Source organism: Dryas octopetala, chromosome 5 (assembly GCF_963921425.1).
Source record: "Dryas octopetala chromosome 5, drDryOcto1.1, whole genome shotgun sequence".
NCBI classification, from domain to species: domain Eukaryota; kingdom Viridiplantae; phylum Streptophyta; class Magnoliopsida; order Rosales; family Rosaceae; genus Dryas; species Dryas octopetala.
Genome location: NC_141370.1, coordinates 11,199,548 through 11,222,620, shown reverse-complemented (window position 1 = coordinate 11,222,620; position 23,073 = coordinate 11,199,548). Strand labels below are relative to the sequence as shown.

The 23,073-nt window shown below is 34.3% G+C and overlaps 1 protein-coding gene and 1 pseudogene across 1 annotated transcript; both read right to left on the bottom strand.

The window, feature by feature from the left end:
* Positions 1-712: 712 nt before the first annotated feature.
* LOC147284252 (putative pre-mRNA-splicing factor ATP-dependent RNA helicase DEAH3 pseudogene) lies at positions 713-3,526 on the bottom strand (annotated as a pseudogene).
* Positions 3,527-3,667: 141 nt separating this feature from the next.
* LOC147284251 (Serine carboxypeptidase S28 family protein) lies at positions 3,668-8,432 on the bottom strand. The gene is made up of 11 exons (XM_086243696.1): positions 7,949-8,432; positions 7,659-7,845; positions 7,338-7,471; positions 7,122-7,234; positions 6,871-6,994; positions 5,666-5,818; positions 5,350-5,505; positions 4,539-4,618; positions 4,400-4,449; positions 3,851-3,992; positions 3,668-3,764 (listed from the first exon to the last, which is right to left on the bottom strand). Exons 1-10 carry the CDS (start codon positions 8,372-8,374, stop codon positions 3,853-3,855), a joined length of 1,563 nt encoding a protein of 520 aa, XP_086099822.1. The 5' UTR covers positions 8,375-8,432; the 3' UTR covers positions 3,668-3,764; positions 3,851-3,852.
* Positions 8,433-23,073: the final 14,641 nt, after the last annotated feature.

The window sequence follows — 23,073 nt, the reverse complement described above, 5'->3', positions numbered from 1 at the left end:
TTGTAAAGAGGAGATACATAGTTTTAAAATAAGTATATGTTGGGTAAATTGTGGGCCAAATTTGAGAAAATAAATATGGACCTTTATTTAACAAGTGGAACAATTAGTAGACCAAAACAGAACTTAAAAAAAATCGTGGACCAAAATTAAACTAGCTATAAAATAATTGGACTAAATCTGTAATTTTCACTTAACTAAAATGACACATTCCAATGTAACAGCATGTTAAATATTTGGTACAAGAGGGTTTGAGAGATGAATTTTGCTCATTGCCTCTTTCATTATGACAACACCCTACCAATGACTCTTTCAGAAGTTTATAACGCTTCACAATCTGGAACAATATTGACATATGATTAAAGACTTTCAGGTTTTTCCATAATGCCTGATGAGTCTCAGTAAGGCCTCTCCCTTGTAACCATTGCCCTCCAAGAAGAGCTTTATGTTAACGTTGGTCTTAACACTGACGAAGCAATTGAAACTATGAGACGACGTATCCTCACCATTGTTGGGGAGATTCTATCATATATGGAGGGTAAGTTCCTTTTGTACGTGCTATGTATGTGAAAGTAGTTTATTACAGAGTAAAACACAGTATCAAAAGATTTAAAACACACTAAAAGATCAATTACAGAGTAAAAGTAGTTTATTCAATTCAAATTATTTAAAATCTTTACATAGGTAATGTCTTCTACCAATTGAAAAAGAAAAATTAAAGAACGTGGGATTGTTGTTGTATATCAACTAGCCATTCACCACGAATGTTTGTCACTGTCCGGATATATTTACTCTTGGTAGGGATCACGAACTCTTTGTAAACCACCCACTGTGGCTTGTGATCCAAGCAATTCGACGGATGCAAATGTACCACTTGATTATGTTTCACTGTGACGTAATGTCCGGTGCGTTGATCTAGGCGAGCCACCTGCATGAAATATCCAGCTAGTATGGCCTTCCTTATGTTGGTGTAGTAGTCATGACTGTGAAAATGACTACTGCATAACTTGAGGTTAAAACGAGCCATAAGAAGCACCAATTGCTGCCTAACATTGTCTGCTGCCTCCAAGGTCTTGTGATTAAGAAAGTTCTCATTGCACCACAAAGGATCCTCATAGTTTTGCTTGTATGATTTATACACATTGAGAAGTGTAAGGTGATCTCCATCAATGTCCACGAACTTGGCGTGTGCATTCTCTGCAGCTGTTCGAGCCTCTCTAGGCTGGATGAAGGGATTTGGTACCGAAAGCATGGCACAAATCGATACAATTTCATTAGAGCAGTTGAATTTGGGGCTAGCAATGAGCATCTTTGACATCTGAGGGTCTAATGGGAATTCCCCCATTATCTCCCCCAGCTTGGTCAAGTCACCATTATCATCCAATGCTCCCAAACAATGCAAAACCTATAGTGCTTTCATTAATGCCTCTGGAGGAGGAGGAGGGTCCATAAAATCAAAATGAACCAAATCTATTCCTAGCTTCTTCAGTGTAAGAACTAAAGTTTCGAGGTTTGATCTCAACATTTCCAGATACATCTGCGGTTGAAGATCATTTTCAAAATTACTCTCGGTATAAAGCCTGAAACATTTCCCCCGGCGGATTCTTCCAGCACACCCTGCTCTCTGATGTGCACTCGCCTGAGAGGCTGGAGACACAGATAAGGATTCAACACACGTCCGCGGGTTGTAAACTTTCTGCTTGTCCAATCCCGGATCAACAACATAAACCATTCCATCTATTGCAAGAGAAGTTTCTGCAATGTTGGTTGACACCACAACCTTCCTAGTCCCATTAGGTGCAGGATCAAATACTTTCTGCTGCATAGCTGAAGACAGAGACGAATACAGAGGCACCACATTCACAGGACCAACCTGATCACTTGCCAACTGTGCAAGTGCAATTTCTTTCCTAATTTCGCAGCATGCAATTTCTATCTCCTCCTCTCCATTCAAAAGAACAAGTACATCTCCAGGTCTCTCATACAGATGAATCACCAAAACAGTTCGAATCGCCTCCTCCAAGTAATCACTGTTGGGTACCTCGGTGTAAAAAATTTCCACCGGATGAAGCCTGCTGGGAACTTTCATGATCGGGGGTTCATCATTGAAATAAGCCTTAAACTTCTCAGCATCAAGAGTGGCACTCATCACGACCAGCTTCATGTCAGGTCTGTTTTCCAACACTTGCTTCAAAAGCCCCAACAGAACATCCGTCGCTAAAGTTCTCTCGTGAGCCTCGTTGAGAATGATCACCTTGTATCTTTCCAACCGTGGATCTGACGTTATTGCTTCTCTCAAAAGCATCTCATCGGTTAAATACTTGAGCACTGTCTTGTCACTGCTGCAGTCTTCGAAACAGACGCTGTAACCGACCTCTTCTCCAATGCTCACGTCCATCTCCTCCGCAACACGGCGGGATGCCAATATTGCCGCCACTCTACGGGGCTGAGTGCATGCAACCATCATGTTTGAGCTGCTGCTGCTGCTGCTTGTAGGTTGTTTAGTTAATTGTGTAGGATCAATGGCAGCTTCCAATACGAATTGGGGAATCTGGGTGGTTTTGCCACTGCCTGTCTCGCCAACCAAAATAAGAATCTGGTTGGCGTTGAAGGCCTGCAACAAGTCCTCCTTCTGCTGCCAAACAGGCAGAGTCTTCCTCTTCTCAAGAATCTCATAGTACCTCCAGGAGTAGGACCTTCCCGTCCACCTATTCATCATCATCAGATTATTGCTCATTGGATCCTAACAGAGTCTTCTTCTAAGATATATGAATATGACCTCTGAAAGCTAAAGTGATATCGTAGGCTATGTGACATCTAATAAGATCGGAGAGTCCATCACTATAAATAGAGCTGGGAATTAAGAAATTAAACCTTTTTCCCACTAGGAATCGGGTTATTAAACCTTTTTTTAATTAAACTTCTTAACAAGGTAGGAAAACTTAGACGCTTTCTTCTCCACTTGCCCAACTCTTCTAAAGAACAAAGGAACTCTTTCAGTTGTTCTAAAATAGAAAGAAAAAAATAACTCTCTCCCTGCTGAGGTGAATATATAATTGGTAAATATTCAATTTAACCCAAATGAATGTAAAATAAAGAACTCATTATATTTTGCTTTCACATATAGCATATTCATTGTTACCCACAGCACCTGCTAAGCACACGTTTGGGAATGGGCCCCTTTACACATGTATGAAGTACTCGTAAGGGGAGAATTTGAAACCTTTGAGGCCCCTTAGGTTTGCTATTCTCATGAAGGGAGGGTAAGAAAATGTGTTAGGATTAAAATATGCCAAGCATTGATCCTCTCCAATGTGACCCAAAAGATATCCGTGTAATTTACTTTATTATTTTTTATGATAGCCGAAATTTTATTTGTAGGAGATTTTTGGAGTGAATGTAAAATTTGGGTCTTCACAAGTCTGTAAAATTTGTTGTTTTACTTTTCCAGATTTTTATCCTAGAGTACCTCATTCCTAATCCAAAGGCTCAATCACCATGAGTTGTACGTTTATTTACTAGGGTATTATTAGTTCTATGGTTAAAGGATCTTTTGGGATTATACTTCATTGGCATCAATAGAATTTGCTAAATTGTGCTGCTTAATGTTCAAATATGCATGAACATTATCACAGTTCTACCATTGATGAAATGAAATGCAGTGTGGATGTTTTATGCACAGAAAATCAGTTTCATCTGGACTGCCCTGTTTGAGTAATCAACACGATTACTATGTTCACCATAATGTTATTGCAGGCGGAGTTTATCTGTGAACATGATCAAACAGAACTTGTTCAGAAAGAAGACAAAAAGATGAATGAGAATTTACACATACAGATTTCGACCTCTAAACCTCTATATGGCGAAACTTGCTTTCTTTTCTAGATAGAATTCATCCAACCAGCCTTGTATCAGCTTAATTTCAGTTGCCCTTTGCTCTACCAACCATTCAGGATCTTCTTTGGTTGCAGCACGCAAATCTATGTGATGGGCACCTGATAAACAACAAAAGAAATGCACTATTTTGAGAAGAAAAATACTGGCTAAGGTCTTGCTAGCCGCTCTAAGCCTCTAATGCCTCCATCTAGTAACAACAGTAGAAGCAATCTATTTTTTTTTTTTTTTTTTTTTAACATTTAATGACCAGCAACTAACAGCATAAAATAAGAGGTTGCAGGGAATTACAGTGAAAATAATTTGCAAGACAGTATCAGGTCATAACGAGTTTATACAAGAAGAGAAGTCTTAACCTAGTTAAAAAGTTTCATAGGTGCCTAAACAACTATTATGTTGATGACGATATAATAGAGACATAACCGACCACTCAAGAAAGCAAGTGGATTAGAGATGTGGTTAATTTAGCATATGACTTGTAATGTCAACTGCCAAGAGTAGAAGATACCTTCTTTAGTAACAAGCGCGACGATAGTTTCAGATACATTCTGCAGAACACTGCAATGGATATTATTCATAGCCATTAGAACTCAGATAATGAACCTTTGACAACACTGGTCATCATATTCGATAAATAAAATGGTTACCTGCCACCACTCCAGGGATCCAATAAGCCACTGGAGAAAATGATATTACTTCCAAACATTTTCAAGGTGGCCTTGATATCCTTCACAATTAATAGCCAAGAATATCAGTATCAAACTATACAATTTGAGAAGGTAAGAATCATGAATTTATGATTATCTCTTCACTATTGAACAGAGCAAGTAGCTACAAGTACAAGCAACGACCCACACTCTTCAAACAACAGATGAGTTCTTGTGTAAACCATAAAGATTAGTGACTGTCTCAAAAGGTAAAATTCCAGGAAGTAGTTTGAATTTCAAATATTGAGATCTTCAAATATTGAAGTTTAACAAATGTTGAAAAAACAAGTTTGAAATAAGATTGGTAGTTAATGGTTGGTCTTGCATGGTAAGTGAAAATTATTAATCTACATTAGATAGCCAAAGTGTTGAAATTTATTGTGACCAAAATATATTGGAAGACCAGGAAATTGCAGCAAATTTATTTAGAAAAGAAAAATCAGCCTTTTTACAGTTTATTCTTTCATCTAAATCTGATTTGAACATAAGAGGTTACACAATGTGTACTAAGATAATTAGGTAATGTAGGACGTCTACCAAAACACTATCAAGTATCAACCCCACTACCCTAGGAAATACACAAAATTAATAGAGGAGAGAGAAATAATATTATTACGCACCGAACCAGCACCTCTTAGACGCTAAGTAATTATTATTCAAAACCAGCAATAATGAAATGAAACCAGCAATAAATGCAAATATAATTTGAAGCAGAAAGGATTAATCAATGCACGATGCATCATTCTCATACATGTCCGCCAAATTCTGTTGTGATCCATCTAGGTCTTGGTTTCACATTGAAATCCTTCCAACACTCCTCTTCAAAAGAAGAGAAATTATAATTATATGTTTGAAACATGCTTGCATTCCGGCTACTAGACATTGGCATAACCATTTCTGTGCAAGCCTGTATAAAAGAAAAGAAATAATAGAAGCACTAGCATTAAATTTGTACTCTAATGAAAATCATGTTCTTTCAGTAAAGGAAAATATTATTTATGAGCAATCATTTTCAATCATTATTTTGATTAGAAAAGGAAAATAATATTAATTTAAGACTAACAGACCTGCCAATTCCAACCATCTGTGCCAACATCAGAATCATCTTCCAGCTGAAAGCAGTCAGCCTGTCCAGTGTAATTGTAGAATATACTTATGCCTTCAAATATGCGCTCCAGTGTGTTAGTCCCATCAGAAGAACCATCAATCTTTCTGCAAACCTACAAGAGAAGAGGTAAATGACTATTTTGATTTGAAGCAGAAGCAAAAACCATTGAAGCATATCCTGCTAGACACAAATTCACATATATATGTATATGAAAGGCAACACAGCCCAAAAAGGGAATTCATAAGGTTTGAACTCATACAGGTTAAAACATCATGATTAACTAAAAGAAAGAGGGTCTGACATTCTCAAGTAGAAAACTGATGGTCATAATTCCTAAGATAAGACAAAAATTACAATAGCTAGCAATAGACTACATGGCAAGTGACAATTATTGGCAAAGACTTATTAAAAAACAAGGGTTTATTTCATATTTAGTACCTAAACTTTGACCCTTGTCTTAATGTGGTACCTAAACTTTTATTTGTCCCAATTGAGTACCTAAACTTTTATTTTGTGTCTAATAGGTACTAAAATGAATTTTTGTTAAAATTGTCAATAAAAATTAGGGGTAATATAGTCAAAGTATATTTTAATTATTTTCTTTATATGTTTAAAATTATTAAAAAAAAACACACAACAAACAAAAAAATTAAAAATTAAAAATAAAATATAAATTTTTTGAAGTGACTATATTGCCCCTAACTTTTGTTGATAATTTTAACAGAAATTCATTTTGGTACCTATTAGACACAAAATAAAAGTTTAGGTACTCAATTGGGACAAATAAAAGTTTAGGTACCACATTAAGATAATGGTCAAAGTTCAGGTACTAAATATGAAAAAAAACCCAAAAAACAAATTTCATAGGATCACAATTGAAGAATACAGAAAACAATGACAGATTATTTGATAATCAAAAGAGCAGTAAATAGCACAATAACCTAAACCTTCTAAATTCTTTAGTAGCAATACACACTCGAAATAGATATGCACAACACCCTGGAATCGGGAAAAAGGAACTTGGATGCACCTTCAAATTGACTTTCCTAGAGGCTGGGCTGTATTACATGGTGGCAAATACTAGGCTTGGAAAAAAAGTTATTATCATAAGATATGGTAGCTTCTAAATTGTGTGTCCATGCTGTGAGAAAATGACCAACAAACCTCTCTGATTGGGTGTCCAGGCAAAGGCATTATAAAGTCAGAAGCATATGGGTAGTTCACCATTGCCAAATAACTATACGCAGACTCCAACCAGTCTATAAGATCTTCGGTACTCTTTAATTCCCTGTCAAATGGCTTTGATCAGCTGAAACCCAGTGGCCAATGAAAAAGAATTGAAGTATAAACAATACAATCTCCACTGTGCTAGCAAAAGCTAATGCAGCATATGGCATGCATAATGCATTCCTTACCCACATAAATGGAAAGTCTTTGTCAGCTGGAGCAGGCCATTATGTTTCTGACCCTCAGTTATTAATACACCCCAGGACTCCTTTATAGTGTCGAAGCAGCTGCTACTTTCACGCTATGGATATAAGATGGAGGTGACAATATGTGAATATCATGTCACAACACAAAATAAAAACATATAAACAACATAAAACTAAGGGACAAAAAACACAAGATACCCTGAAATCATTGGAGACAATGTCATAAAACGTTTCTGGCGGCACAATATCTTCGAATTGAAGAATCGGCGCCGAAGAAGCAAGTGCACCAATTGCAATGTGGGGGTACTTAAGCCTCATCCAAGCTGCTAACACTGTTTTCAAAATCAAAGTATGAAAGTAACATTCAGCCAAAGTGATCATTCGCTACTTGCCTTAATGCTATTTTGCTACAAAACTAATTCAATTATGCAAATGAATGAGTATCAAATTATCAATCATTTTCATCAAACACAAAATAAAAGCAAAATTCGCGAAAACAGAGCGTTACAATTTACATACTTCCGCCATAGGATCCACCAAAGAGCACGACAGGGCAACCTTCCGCAGACAAATTTCGCTTAAGCTCGGTGATTAACACAGCAAAGTCGGCAAGCGCTTGCTCAGCCGTAAGAAACGACAGCGTACTGGCATTCTTATAAGCTTCTTCTTTACTCCCATACGGCATGGACTCCCCGTAGTACCGATGCTGCCAATTCCAAAAAAGCAAATTAATTTTCCTTTTATTGCCTGTTTTTTTTTTTTTTTTAATTCTTTCAATTTTCTCGGCAACCAAACAGAAGCTTACTTACTTCGGGAAAGAGGACCATGGCGCCGAAGCGCGGGGCGAGCTCCCAGACGAAGCCGGTGTTCTCGGCGAACCATTGGATGTCGCCCTCGTTGCCGCAGTAGAAGAAGATGGGGCCCCGGCGCTGCGGGCCCACCCACTTCTCGGTGCTTATGAGGTACCGCTGCTGGAACCTCGGCAGGTCCGAGAAGCTGAAGTGGTCGAGACGCTGCGCGAAATATCGGGTTTCGTATCGGATTTGGTTTGTTTGTTGCTGTCTGCGTCTCGGCGGTGGCGAAGAGCGCGAGAACTTTCCGAGGACGCGTGGGGCCCATCTGGAGGAGGAAGAGAAACGGGTATTGGACGGCTGTGATGCGAGGGATGGTGCAGATGAAGTGATGATGATGAGGAGAAGAGAGAGAAGAATATGGGAGTGTTTGGGTTTCGCCATGTTTGATTGTTTGAGGAAATGAGCTTGAGCTTGAGCTCCAGCAACTGTTGCAGTTAGAAACTGGGCTGGGAGGTGGGCTTCACGTGGATGCGAGAGCAGCGTAACGTAAGGTAGGTTGACACGTGGCATGGGATTATTGGGTGTTATAACTTATTGTAGGAATTTTTGTTTATAAATATATTTTCATCGCAATGGCTGGCACCGGCCTTGCTTCTGACCTTGTGGTAAAGTGCTTGCTGCTTGCATGATACCCCACAAGGGAAGGGGTTCGAAAGCTGGTGATGATGATGAATCGATGATGATATGTTGTTTCTCTGATGAGGTATTCTAAAATACCTCTGTTTTACTCGGATTTACTTGTTACCTTTCTACTGTTATCAAGTTACGGTTTGAAATCCAAAACATTGCTGGACTGGGCTTTTTGTGAGCCGCCGTCCGTTAGTGCATCTGTTTCTACTTCAGAAAGCCCACCAAAAGTTCAAATCCTATTGGGTTTGGACTGACCGGACTGACCGGACTGGGTTTGAATTGGATTGAAAATATTGATTTGGATCCTCTGTTAATTTTGTTTTTGCTTGTTTTAATAGTTAATTAGATATACACAAGGAATTGAATTTCGGATTTAGAGAAAATTTCGACGAAAATTTTTATCGAAATTTTGAAGATTTTTAAATTTCGACAAAAATTAGACGAAAATGACAAAAATTACTATCAAAATACGAAAAATTTTTAATAAAACTTTACCATATATTTATTTAACATATTATCTACTAAATTGATAAAAAACATTGAAGAAATCAAATTATATTGTAGGTTTCATGTGATATAAGGTGAATATAATGTGCGCTGGAGCAAATACTGTTAAATAAAATTAGTATAATGAATAAATAAAATTAGTATATTCTTTATACTATATAATTTAATTATACACTAAAATCTAAACCCTAATACTCTATATACTCTAATACTCTTTATACTCTATAATTTATATATTAAACCCTATATACTCTATATTCTTTAGGATATTAGGTTTTAGGTCCTTTAGGATACTTTTAATTATCTTTTTATATAGAAATGTATTAGAGTTTAAGGTTTAAAATAACTAAACAAAATCCCAAAATTTTTTTTTCTTTCTAATTGCCCAAAGGCCCCAAACCCCCCCCCCCCTCCTTTTTTTTTTTTTTTTTTTTTCTTTCTTTACTTTTTTTCTCAGTGCCTCTCTCTTTAGTCTTTTTTTTTTTTTTTTAATCTTTCCTTCAGTTTTCTCGTGCCTCTCACCCAGCCAAGCTTTATCTTCACTGAGTGTAACAACCCAAATTTTGGCTTATGGTAATTTTGTTACTTAAATTTTTCAAACTTGTTTTAAGGTTTGTTTAAAGGAATTAGAAATTTCTTTAAGTTTATTTTAACTAACTTAGGCTTTTTGTTGTGGTTCTAGAGCTTAGTTGTGTGGAAATGAATTTTAGAAAATTAAAATGAAAATTAAAATTCAATAATTTGACGATTATTATTATTTTTTTTTAATTAAATTATGAGAGTAGGATTTTTCATAATTTTTTTAAAGCAATTTGACTATTTTGAGGTCATAGGAAATTAGTATTCATCAATACGAGTCCTTAGAATTTTTCGGTGAATTATTTGGAGTCTCGATTTATTTTTTGTTAATTTCTGAAGTTTGAGAAAATAGGAAAATTTCTATAATTTTGATAAATTTCGATAAATTTCAGTAAATTTCGCCGAAATTTTGAAAATTTTGAAAATTTCGGCGAAATCTTCAAGAAAAATTGTTAAACATGTGTTTCGATTTCGGAACAAAAAAAAAATGAAATTTAATACCTTGGATATACATCCATTTCGAGAGGCCCAATTTCATATTACCCCATTATTTTTTAAAAAATTAGATATACACTCATTTTTTAATTTGCCACATAGGATATCCATTTTCTGCAGAAAATTCATTTTGTGTTTTACTCTTTTATCCTTTGAGTTGAAAAAAGGTAAATTTTAATTTTGTCATTCAATGCCTTATTTCAAGGTATGATCATAAAAAAATTATGTAATTAATTTCCATTTCTAATTTTTGTTTCCAAATTTCAAAGTTTTATGCCTTTTCCAAACTAGTGTGTTTTAATATGCCTTATTTCAAGGTTTTATCATTTATTAGACATGGTAATTAATTGTCATTTATGTTTTATATGAACGTTCGAAGCTTTACAAACATTATTTACATTATCCACACGGTTTTTATTCTCACATGTTCTTTAGGTTAACAATTTTAAAAGTTTCACACGACGTTTTTTGCAGTATTTTTTAAATTTTTATTCATCTTTATTATAGGTAAGTAACATGTTATTTTACTTTGGGATTACATAAAATTATGTTTAAATGATCTTCTTAATTTATTCATAGCTAATTTATCATAACCTAACCTGCTAGACATTTAATAAAGTAATATTTCCATGTATCTAGATAAATAAAGGAATATTAAGATAGAGAGCAATGATTGAGGGATTGTGTGTCCCAATCAGAGACAAACTGAATCAAGAAAGAAAATATCAGAAGCAAATTGTAAAAGAATATTCAATTATGCAGGCGATGCTCTTAAAAGTAAATAAAAAAAAAATACAAAGTAACACCTGAAACTTTTCAAAGTCTCACTTAAATTATACCCTCTTATTATTCCTTGATATCATTGTAAGTATCTATTCCCTCCAAAATTTCAACCAGAAAAGCCAGAGGCATCTGGGAATGCATGATTGTGGTTTGACCATAAATATGCCTCATAATTTAAATGCCATAAAAGATCATATAAGTTGACATAAAGGTAGGAACATTTGCCCTACAAGGTTGATTTGAGGGATATTACCTTAAGTTGAGGTTCTGTGCATGATTAGATATAATTCGATGTACATACATGAATTACATCAATTCCATGATCTCCAACTTTGAGTGTTTGCTGAGTGGGTGAAAGAAGAAAATTTGTATTTGTGTGTCTTTTTCATTATCTGCAATTCTCTTCATCATGGTTACTTATATGTTCAGTCAACTTGTTTCGGCCAGTTTATAGGATTACGAGATGCTTAGATGCCCAAACCCACTTTGAAGCAAACTTGAATAAAAGAAGTTTGACCTTTCTTTTTTATATTTATTTGTTGATTTTAGCCACGTGTTTTTTTTTTTGGCCACTTTAGCCAAATGTGTTTTGTAGCCAAGAAATCATGAACAATTTCATTGCTTCTTTTGAGGGAAATTCTTAACCCCAGCCCTTGGGCCCTCCCCAACACCTTTCCCACATTGTCCAATACAAATTATTAAATTAAGACTTGCCTCCACTACTTCTAAAATTGTTGTCTTCATTATTAATATGTTATTTATTGGCCCAATTACTATTCTATCGGTAGGGTGAATGAAAATTCACATGGAGAAAGGTAAGAATAATTTACAAGATCGGATCGATCTTCTACTTATGCTCTCTATGCTGATATTGCTCGTAACCAAACTATGTGGTTTTGGGTCTCTACTTAGTTATATTCAAATACAAATTATAAATTATAAATATTTAACTTTAAACAATTTAACTGTGAGATCGTAAATAATAGAACACGTTATATAATATGATAATTATATATAAAAATAAAAGTCTTTTATAATAGAAATAAGATCTTGAGTCTCTTTATCTATTGTAATTGTTTTTACATTGGATACTCTAATCTCTACGGTGTATCAAAACCTTTCTTTGATACTCTAATTATTTTTACACATTGTCCTATCATGGTATTTGTTGGTGGTACTAGGCATTGTCCTCCATGTTTCAAAACTGGTGGAGATGAAAAAATTACCAAGTTATCCATTTTTCTTATGAGGAGTGGATTGAGGCATCCAACAAGATTAATGGTGCGCGCTTAGCTGGATTAATGGTTCTATTCTCCAGTTGTTGCTACTATTGCATGTTCCACCTCATCTCTTTCTACTTGTGCTTCTTTAGAGAAACTATATGTCATTCAATCACAAAATCAATAAGAAATTGATGGAGATACTCAATACCTCATATATTCTGTAGTAAAATTTTTCAATTATACACCCTAAGGTATTATATCATGTGGGGAAATGTGATTAAAAATGGCGATTTAAGCTGCCGATGGAAGCAACTATATATGCTTCTGAGGGTATAAATTCTATAGTGTCGATCAATCGATGCTACGTCTGAAGTTAATAAATTTCGGATATCTAGAATGAGATTATATATTATTCTCAGGTACGGTTAATCGTACTTTTCTTTTTTTAACAAATTTTTCAAAATTGATTGATGAATTTTTTTTTTTTACACCACCAAAAGGTAGAAGCTACCGGTATCGATCAACACTATAAAAACACTATAAATTTTCCATTTTTTCTTTTATCTCATTTGCGATAGGGTTTAACATCTTCGCCCAAAATTCAAGAGTCAAAATCTAACCTAATAGTTAAAATCTAACATCTAAGTGACAAATCAATGTCAGCAGTGCCAGAAGACGGACTATATATATAAATATAAGGGAATGTTATCCACCTTTTCAAATTATTCTCATTTCACAGTATATTTTCATGATCAGAACGGTTCATTTTTTAGATCATTCTTTCAAGATCACTTCTGAAAAAAAATCAACTATATCGAAAATTATTGGTTATGTAATCGTTATCAAATAAATAAACAGTGAATCAAACTAAATCGTTTGTTCATTTAATCAGAGTTACATAATTAACTAAACAACTTTCAATTTGGTTGATTTTTTTTTACAGAGTTAATATTCATAGAATGATTTTAAAAATAAACGATTTCGATTATAAATTGATCACACTGTAAAATAAGAATAATAAATGAGAAAGTTAGTGAAGAAGATGGATAACATTTCTCATAAATAAATATATACGTATTCATATATATACAAGATTGAAATTCTCTCATTCGGATGTAAAGTTTGGAGGCAGGTTACAGATACAGATGTCAATCCATGGGTAGTTGAAATTTTGTCTTGTACAAGGGAAGGGCCAGTCGAATGGGCATTGAAAATGTTGTCTTCCCCCGCGGAGCACATTACTTGATCAATAATATCCATGCAATGTTTCATATCTTGCTGATACACATTTACACAAACAAGAATGCATGCTCCTCCACCAACACCAAGTCAACAAATTAACACCACATACTCCATCTGATTTGTATTAGGAACTGTTTTGTAGGACCCTAATGCTTTAACTTTGTGCCCCAATATTGCCGGCAAATTAACTCCCAACAACCGTTTATCTGCCCCTTACCCCCCACCATCTAGTCATTTTGGCTACCATCCCCACCCCCAAGTGTCTCATGCGGGACCTCTTTGTTAAATTCACCTCATTTTTTATTAAATGTTTTAGAAATTTGAAAACCTATTATCCTAAGTTTTATAATTCAATTTCCCCCAAAAAAAAATTATAACTTAATTCATTTTTTCTTCAAATTTCTTTTTTATTGAACTTACATAATTACATTTACTGTAGGTTAGAATATTCAATAGGATCCTTAATCTGCGGATTTCTTTGTGTTAATATTATTTAATGTAAAACAACGTTTGTTTTGGATTTTAAGGACTCGACCGTTTTGAGTTTAAAATATATTTATGCTTTATATTTGAAATATAACTATATAGAAGTCTGAATTAAACAACGTAAACACAATATATTAACTCAAAAAAATCAATAAAACCTATTTAAACACAACATGACTCTCTACTCTAATATGCTTTCGTTGAACTCTAAGGAGGCTTGGTTGTAAGCATCAAAGTTGGATGTTATTGCTTCTACTAGGATTCACACCATCTACGTACTTGTTTTAGGGATTTTTAGATTTAAGCTCAAAAAGTAGAATGGCTATTAGATTTAACTCTAGGGTTTTTGGTTAATTTTCATTTTAGACCCATTTCTTAATTTTGTATGTCTATTTTACCCCTTAGGGTAAATAATGGAAATCAATTAAGAATCCATAAATTTTGGCATTTATTACTTTAATTTTGAATTTTAAAATTTTTATTCCCTAATATTTTATGATGCACCTACATTTAATTTCAAATATACAAATATCATGAGCACGTTAAACACCAAATATATATATATATATATACTATATAGATAAAGAAAAATGAACAAGTAAGCCTCCAAAATTTAAGAGAATAAAAAGGTAATAAAATCAACACAAATACGAACATATTCCTAGGAGTGAAGGAATGTAATCACTATGCCCCGGTGCCTGAAAAGTTGCTTTATTTTTATTTATCTACTTATGCATGGTGGATATATTGATTCGAGTACTACCCTTCATGTGACCAATTCCACGCAGGGTTTTCTTACAAGCAGACCCCCGGGTTAACAAAGCATCATCACGGGAAAGGGGATACATTTACGCGTGGAGGCTGTGGGGACTGTCTCTCAATTTCACTCTTGAAGAAATGGCCTTCCCGCTAGGTAAAGGAATTGACTTGCTAACAGCCAAACAATGGCATTCGATTCTTAGAATCTGTCACTTGCCGGTACTAGTTCCAGGGCAATAAGGTAAGCTCCTTGCTAGGATGCTAAAGAGATGCCCCTGAGAATCATATCTCTTAATTGCAGACCATTCGGGGTATGTTCCTTTCTACTATGGCATAGGGATGGCACTTCCTTTAAACAGTAAATTGCACATATACTATGGCATAGGTATATAATTGGAGTAGGAATAAGTCAGTTTTTACTTAATAACCGACCCATTTTTGTGGCCGATATGCAACCAACAACGAACCCAACCAAGTCTGTTTGGTTTCTACCAACCGATCTACGATAGTTGATTTGGTGGTCGGTTTTGGATATGGGAGATAGTCGGTTACCCGACAATCGACCCTATGAAATTAATTTGGGCTTTTGGTAGCTTAGGCTATGTAGCACTAGTGTGTGTGTGATGAGTGTGACTATGTGAGAATGGAAAGCTCAGACCCAATTAGTCCCTTTTACTCTCTGCCTCTTTTTCAGCTCTTGACTCACTCATTTCACTCTCTCAATCTCAGCCCTAATTCTCTAGTCTTTCATCTTCTTTCTCGTCGGCGACTCTCTCAGCCCTGCTCTCTGCTTTCTTATCTTCTCTCAGACTGTCAGCCATTCTGCGATTTCATCATTTATTCTCTCATCTCATCTACTTTCATCATCAGTCATCTCTCATCTCTCATCTTTCATCTGCACTCATCTCAAACTGGTTGTCGTTGCGCTGGTGCTCGATGACGTTGGTCAAATTGAACTCGGAGGCATCAAAGGAGGAAGCAAAGACGCCATCTCTATGACCGAGCTCGCAATTCATTTGAGCCGGTCTCACAGACATGGCTAGGGTTTACGACAATTAGGAATGGCTGGTGCGAGCCATACTAAAGCGGGAGCAGCTCAAAAGTTTCGGGCAAGGCCACGAGAGGGGTCCGAGTGGAATTGCCGGTGCGGTTCCGTCGTCGCTGGTGAAGACCACCAATATTGAGGCAATCTTGCAAGCCGCCGATGTGATTCAAGCTGAGGACCCCAACATCTCCAGAATTTGTACGGCTTTTTGTTTTTGTTTTTTTGTTTTTAATTTGTTTACAGTTTGATTTTTTCAATGTTTGATTATCGGTGCCATTGAAATTGTTATTATTTTTGTCTCACACAAAGCATTCCTTTGTGATTTAGTGTTACTTTCAAAATGCATTAGTGTTAATGTATTAGTATTAAGCTTTTGAGCTAACTTAGCTAATTGAGCTTCAAATTGATGATGGGGGAAAGGAAAGGAAAGGAAATGAAAGGAAATGAAAGATAGAAAGCAAGAAAGAGAGCATAGGGTTATTCAACCAACCGACCCGACCTTAACCGACATAGTCGGTTGCCCAACCATAGACAAAGTCAATTATTCGAGTGGGTCGGTTGTTTGGCCAATATGGGCCAGACCTGACCCATATATTCCCAACCCTAGTATATAATCACAATCTTTTTATATAGTCGTACAATGCAATAATACACCAGAAAATAAGTATAACTATATTAATTATTACCTAATGATCAATAGGTAACAAAGCATTTACTTTTGTAACATCCTCGTATACAAAATCAGCCAATCTCCAACCTTAAATCATTATTGTTCTTTTCCAACCTCCCCATAAGGTATACAAATCGACAAAAATTCATAACAACATTTCATCAAGTATCTAAAGAGCATCACCTAACACACTCCAAACATCTAAGCTCTATACTCGATCAACTCCACTAAAAATTCAACCTCTTCATGAGGTGTATAAACCAAAAGTATCCCCACCCAAAATAGGTATATAAACTTAAAAATAAAAAGTACTATCACCTCTAACTCAAGTAAAAAAGGATAGAAGAATAAGAAACCTCTAGATCAATTCAAATAAATAAGAATAAGATATTTTTGGCTCATGTAAAGAAAAAGATGAAAGAATGAGAAGATACTTTTCGTTCAAGTTAAAATTAAAAAATGTAAGAACAAGAAGGGGACGTAAAGAAGAAGAAAATTATACCTCTAAATTAAGACAAAAAAAAGATGGAAGATGAAACTAGAAGAAAAAATAAGAAGAAGGATAAAAATTTTATTTACCTTGTTATCAGAAGTTTCGAGAAAAATATACAAACATGCAAATGCATATATCTTTGAAAAATTATGATACACTGCCATTATGAAAGAACATTCAAAATTCAAAACTACAACTTGAAATGGAAAAAAATTTAATTTTCATAATCATAATTGTTAATTGAAAATTGCTTAAAATATGGTATTTATTAATTCAACATTAAAAGTTACCATTGGAAAACATAGGGGCAATATGGGGCTGTTAAGTAATAGAATGACTCATCAAAACCTATAAAAGGAAAGTAATCCAACGTGATATCAATCAAAATGGTTTTAAATTGAAAGTGAAAAGTCATTGGGTTTTACCCAAAGTCATGTATATATTTTGAGTTTATTTCTAATTATTTACTTGTTTTTATGCGCTTATTTTCCCTTAATTTTCAATTTTAACCATGTATTACAATCTAAGAGTTATTATTGGATCTTTACTTTTTAATTATTAAACTCTCAAACCATGAATGAGAAAATTATAACAAGAGTTTTCAAGAGTTTAATAATGTAAATTATTTGACAATATAACATATCAAATTTAAAATTATTAATTCTACAGTGCTGGCATATATAATACAATTGAAGTTTATTTCACTGACGTAGGTATGCTTAAAAATGTTAAGAATGCATCTTTCTTTTATATGCACATACTTTTCAAGATACACAAACTCTCTAGTCTTTACAAATCCGAGAATATTTTAATTGGAGAACAGTTCCTAGAAATCATATAGATATCTCTCCCTATGATGGGAAGGCAATCACCGTAGTGGGGTTGAGATGGGTCTATGCTTTCACAACTTTTCAACGCAAGCATGATGGCTATGTGGGAAAAGCCTCACCCAACAAGTCTTAGAAAAGAGAGTTCAAGTGGTGCAAGCCAAAGCCTTTTGGCTTTTGCTTTATCAAAAGTCGGTGCGATTGTTTATACTCCTCTAAAAACCATAAACAGACACACACATACTCCAAAAGATTATCCCTTCAACAATATTCAGATTCAATCCCTCCCTCATATCAAATAATTAAACATCATGCTCTATTTTATTAAGCAAAAAAGATCCTCTTGTTGAAGTAGTAATTCAACTTCTTCTTTTCTTGTGGATGTAATATTCTTATTCCATCTTAATTTCGATCGCTTTAATATATGTGTGTGAGTCAGTCCACACCTGCCAGACACAAAGCCAACAGTAATAGTTTCAACTTTTCAAATCCCCTTCCTACTATAGAATTATACTACTTCAAGCTAGCTTGATACTGACACACTTGTTATTAACAGATACATGCATACTCCTCATATCCTCTACTATTCAAGTTGCCATCAATTGATCTCTTTAACCTCTATTGGGAAGTTAAAAACAACTTGTTGGATAAGCTTGTATGGAGAAATGTTTTGCTTACTAGTCAGATACTTTATGTTATATTCTTAAATTAGCAATCTAAATTACTAATTATACAAATTCATTTTTTAAATAGATGCTAAATTAATAATATAACAATATAATATGTCAGATATCTGATGAAAAATATTATACAACTTGTACAATCTCAACTCCAAACAACCGATGAACTAGGAATGAGAATAACTCATGCTAACTCTAAAAATCCCATTACAGATCCTAACTTTTTCTAAGAATAACTCAATCAAAGACTTATAAAAGGTAGTGGGAATTCGATGGTTTAGGAAAAAATATGAAAAAGTAGTAGAACTCGGGCAACTTATTTTGGGGAGGAGCCGGGGGTGATTCATTGCACCAAGAAATATGTCATCGTTGTAATCTATAACTCCTTCCAGAAAAAGAATCTTGCAGTACTAAGGTTATTATGCGATACTGTCTAAAAGTATTATGAATTCTCAATTTTTTTTTTTTAGAATTACAAATTCACTCTTTTATCCACACATATTTTCCAAAACACCCCAACGATCCAATATATATAACAGCTAGTGTAGAATCCCGTAGATAAAATTGTACATAGTTTGTCTAAGGGTTAATTACATATATTATCCTCAAATTATGCTATGTTTGACACTTGGCCTCCAAATTAAATTTTTTAACATTTTAAACTCAATCACATTAAACAATTTATCTCAATGTAGTTATAATTTTTCCATCATTTTTGCATATGTGCCGCCACGTGGCCTCCTGCATGAGGGCATTTTCATGTTATCATTAATTAAAGTTGAAAATGTCCACAGATTGAAGGTCATGTGGTGGCACTTGTATAAAATTGAAGAAGAAACTGATTTTCTTACGATTTTAAGATGAATTATTTAACAGAATTTAGCATAAGGGTAAAAGTGTTGACAAATTTAACCTAACCTATTAAAGCAAAGTGTCAAACAAAACATAATTCGGAGGAACAACTTATACAAATTAACATGTGGAGTGTGGGAGCAGGAAGATACACAACCTACAGTCTCCCCCCTACACACACACTGACGGAGAATTTGGAGGAGCAACATGGTCGGCTTGGCTTTAAAGGGAGTTGAGTTGAGAACTTGAGACTTGAGAGCAAGAGAGGCCAAAATCTTATCCCAAATTCTCTCCCTCCATCATTGCCAACTTCTACGCTCCATAATCCAAGAATCAAATGCCCTATATACCAAATCATTGATGGGTCCCACATGTCCAACCCCCTTGCCCCTCCACGTGTCCCATCTGCCCTCCACACCATCCAATTTTTTAATTAATTTTAACATGAGATAAAGAGGGCTGGATAAGGTGTGGCGATGACACATGATAACCACCACTATTTTATTTGGCTTTATGACACTTCCTTTAATTTAATGTGTGGATTAATTAATTCATCAATTAAAGATTGAAGAATTTATGAATATGTCCAATCATGCGTTTAAACTTTAAAGTGAAAGCTGCAAGGACACATTTTTTATATTATTGGACGTGTAAACATATATCATATATGTATGTATAAAACTAATTTGATATTCTCCAATATGTAAAAGTCAAAGCCTATCAACTTGGGGTCCAAAAACAATGGCTGTAAACTTTTTGATATTCAGCCTCTCACATGACGAAAGCTTTGGATAATCCTTTCCAAAAATCCTTTCCTTACGTTTTGTTTATTACAATGAGAGGGAGCTCCTGAATATTTATTCAGGACGTTTTGTGATGTAGGATAAGAGATGGGTCAATGCATGCATAACAGGTTAAAGAAATTAAGGTAATTTAAAGTCCGGAAAAAAGTTTAAAGTTAAGAAATTTTAGCTCAAAAAAGTTATGCGCGCTGTTAAAAAAGATCGAAAGTTGTTTTTCTAAATATTTTGGAATGACATAACTTAGTACAGACATGCCCAATTTAGACCCATAATATATCAATTTGAAGGTTAACGACGAGATCTACAAGCCTTATAGTGAAACTATGAGCTCGTTCAATTTTTTGGTCATATAAAATCATCTTCCTAATCAAATTAGATTTTTATAGTTTTAGTTATTTTTAGGATATTTCTAATTTTTTGTTTTCTTTTCCAATAAGGATTAGGATTGGTTTTCTTAATTAATTTGGCTTTCCTTTTATGTTTCCTAATTGGTTTAGGGTATGAAGCCTATAAAGGCATAGCTTACTTTGCACTTCAATAATTCAATAAATCTTTCAATCTTTTGATAACTTTCAGACATTTTTCTCTTTTTTTCTGGTGGATTCTAGATTGCTGGTGAATTTCAATTTTATTGTTCATGGACTATACGCTTGTTTAATCCCTTTCACGATCTTACTTCGTCAAATGGTATAACGCAGCGAATTTGTGAAAGAAAAAATAAGCATTAACCCTAAATTGATAAACTGGAGTCCACAAATTTGAGAGAATACTCAAAAGTTTTTATTGATAAAATACTTAATAATTGATAATCACAGGCCTAAATTTGGCTTATATAGTTCTCACAAGCCCTAGCTTCAGTAGGAAGGCAAAAATAAAATAGGAAATTAATTGAAAAAATTTGAAAAATAACTTAAAACACAGCTTTGGCCTAATCAACGACGTTATTTGGCCCAAAATGCCCATTTTCTAACTCCATACCACCTTTCTCCAAAAATCAGAATTTTTCTATCTTGGACTTGCGACGTCGGACACTTCTGCACCAAGTTACGCCATCCCGAAATATCTAGGAAAATAACATTTGATCTTTTTCAGGAGCCCATAACCACCTTGAGCTATTATTTCCCAACTTTGGACTCTTTTTCCTAATTTTGAATCGGCTTAATTTCTTTAACTTTTTGTATATGAATTCACCCATATGGCCATATCTTGTCCTACATCATTTTGTTTGAGAATTTATGTAATGCTTTTTAAATTTAATTAACTTCATTTCCATTAAAAAAAATTAAGAGAGAAGTTAAAGTAAAACAAAGATATATCTTTCACGAACAAATTTTTATATATATGCCTAATGCATTATCCTGAGACATAACTAATTTTTATTAAAGTCGGAGTGCATGAGTTTGTACTGGATAAATAGTCCTCCCTATGCTTACGATGACTCAAATATATTCAGAAAATCTATCAAGTATTAATCATTTGTTGATTAACTTGATTTCTTAGAATACCTCAGTCTAAGGTATACAAAGTGAGTTTTGAATATTATGGGTCAAGAGTGTAAAAAAAGATGTTTTGTACGTTTATTAAACGTTAGGATGGCGGTTCACGTACATATATATTCTTTAGCCCCATTTTGTTCTCCCAAAATGAGCCATATATGTAGTCAATTTTTCTCTGCTAGCAAAGTTTAAAGTAATCAAGTTTCCAAGCCATGTATGACCTTTTAATCAAATTCAAGAATTGAATATTTTTGAATCATCTCTATAATTAAATAATGCTACATGTATAACTCATGATCATAACAATGTTAAAAAAAACTCTCATATAAGTGTTGAGACTATATCTCATATCGATCAAAGAAGTAAAGTGTTATATCTTGTTAAATATTCCACATCGTCATGATATGGTTGAGTTGTGCACTATATAAGCCTTAGACAATCATCTCCTTACAAGCCGGTTTTTGAGGATGAGTTAGGCTTATGAGTTTAACACATGCACTTTATAGTTGGTCTCATGTGGACTTTGACATGGTTTCAGAGCCGATGATTCATATTCCTTGGCATTAATTAGGCCCAACTGAATCTTATGACCCAATGTATCCTGGAATTGGTTGGGTTTGTTATGTGGCATTTGGACTTTCGTTTAGTACGTACAGTTCAATCATTTAGCAGTGGGCCCAACCTTGGCTTTGAAGGGGTGTTAAATATCTCACATCGCTAGGATATGGTTGGACTGTGCACTATATAAGCCTTAAAGCAATCATCTCCTTACAAACCGGTTTTTAAGGATGATCGAGTTAAGCTCATGATTTTAACACATGCACTTTATAGTTGGTCTCATGTGGACTTTGACATATCTAACTTCTCCATTCATTGCCAATTAAGATATATTTAAAAATATTTTTTATCGGATGATTTTAGACTGTAAATCTGAATTATTAATCATGTTGATTTTTGCATGAGTGTGTGGTCTAAATTATTCACAATCTGATAACATATATGTTTAAATATTTTATATTGTTAGATTGTCTAATAAAAAAAATATTATTCACGATTTATACCTATATTTACGGACACGATCACCAAATAATCATTTTACCTCCATCAAATATTTGGTCAATAAAAATAGTACAAATGGTTTCATTTGATATTTCGTCATTCTAGAAGGGGTTATTGAAGGCGCATATATATATAATATACCTAATACCATTAAAGCTAGATGGCAGCCCAAAAAAAACTCATGTGCTATTGGCTATTGCAAATGTTTAATAAGCCCCTCCAATTTCTTAATGACTAAGAAAGAACGTATATACTAGCTAGTTAATAATTTCCATCATGTTTCAAACTTCAACAGCCAAATACAATTAATTTCCATAAATAATTGTGGCCATTATATATATTCGATCTGTACTATTAGTCTGATAATCAATGACTGGTCTGCGGGACCATCAAACAGTTCCTCTCAAACCTTAATTACTTGTCCTTAAAAAGATTATAATTGGAGTTAATA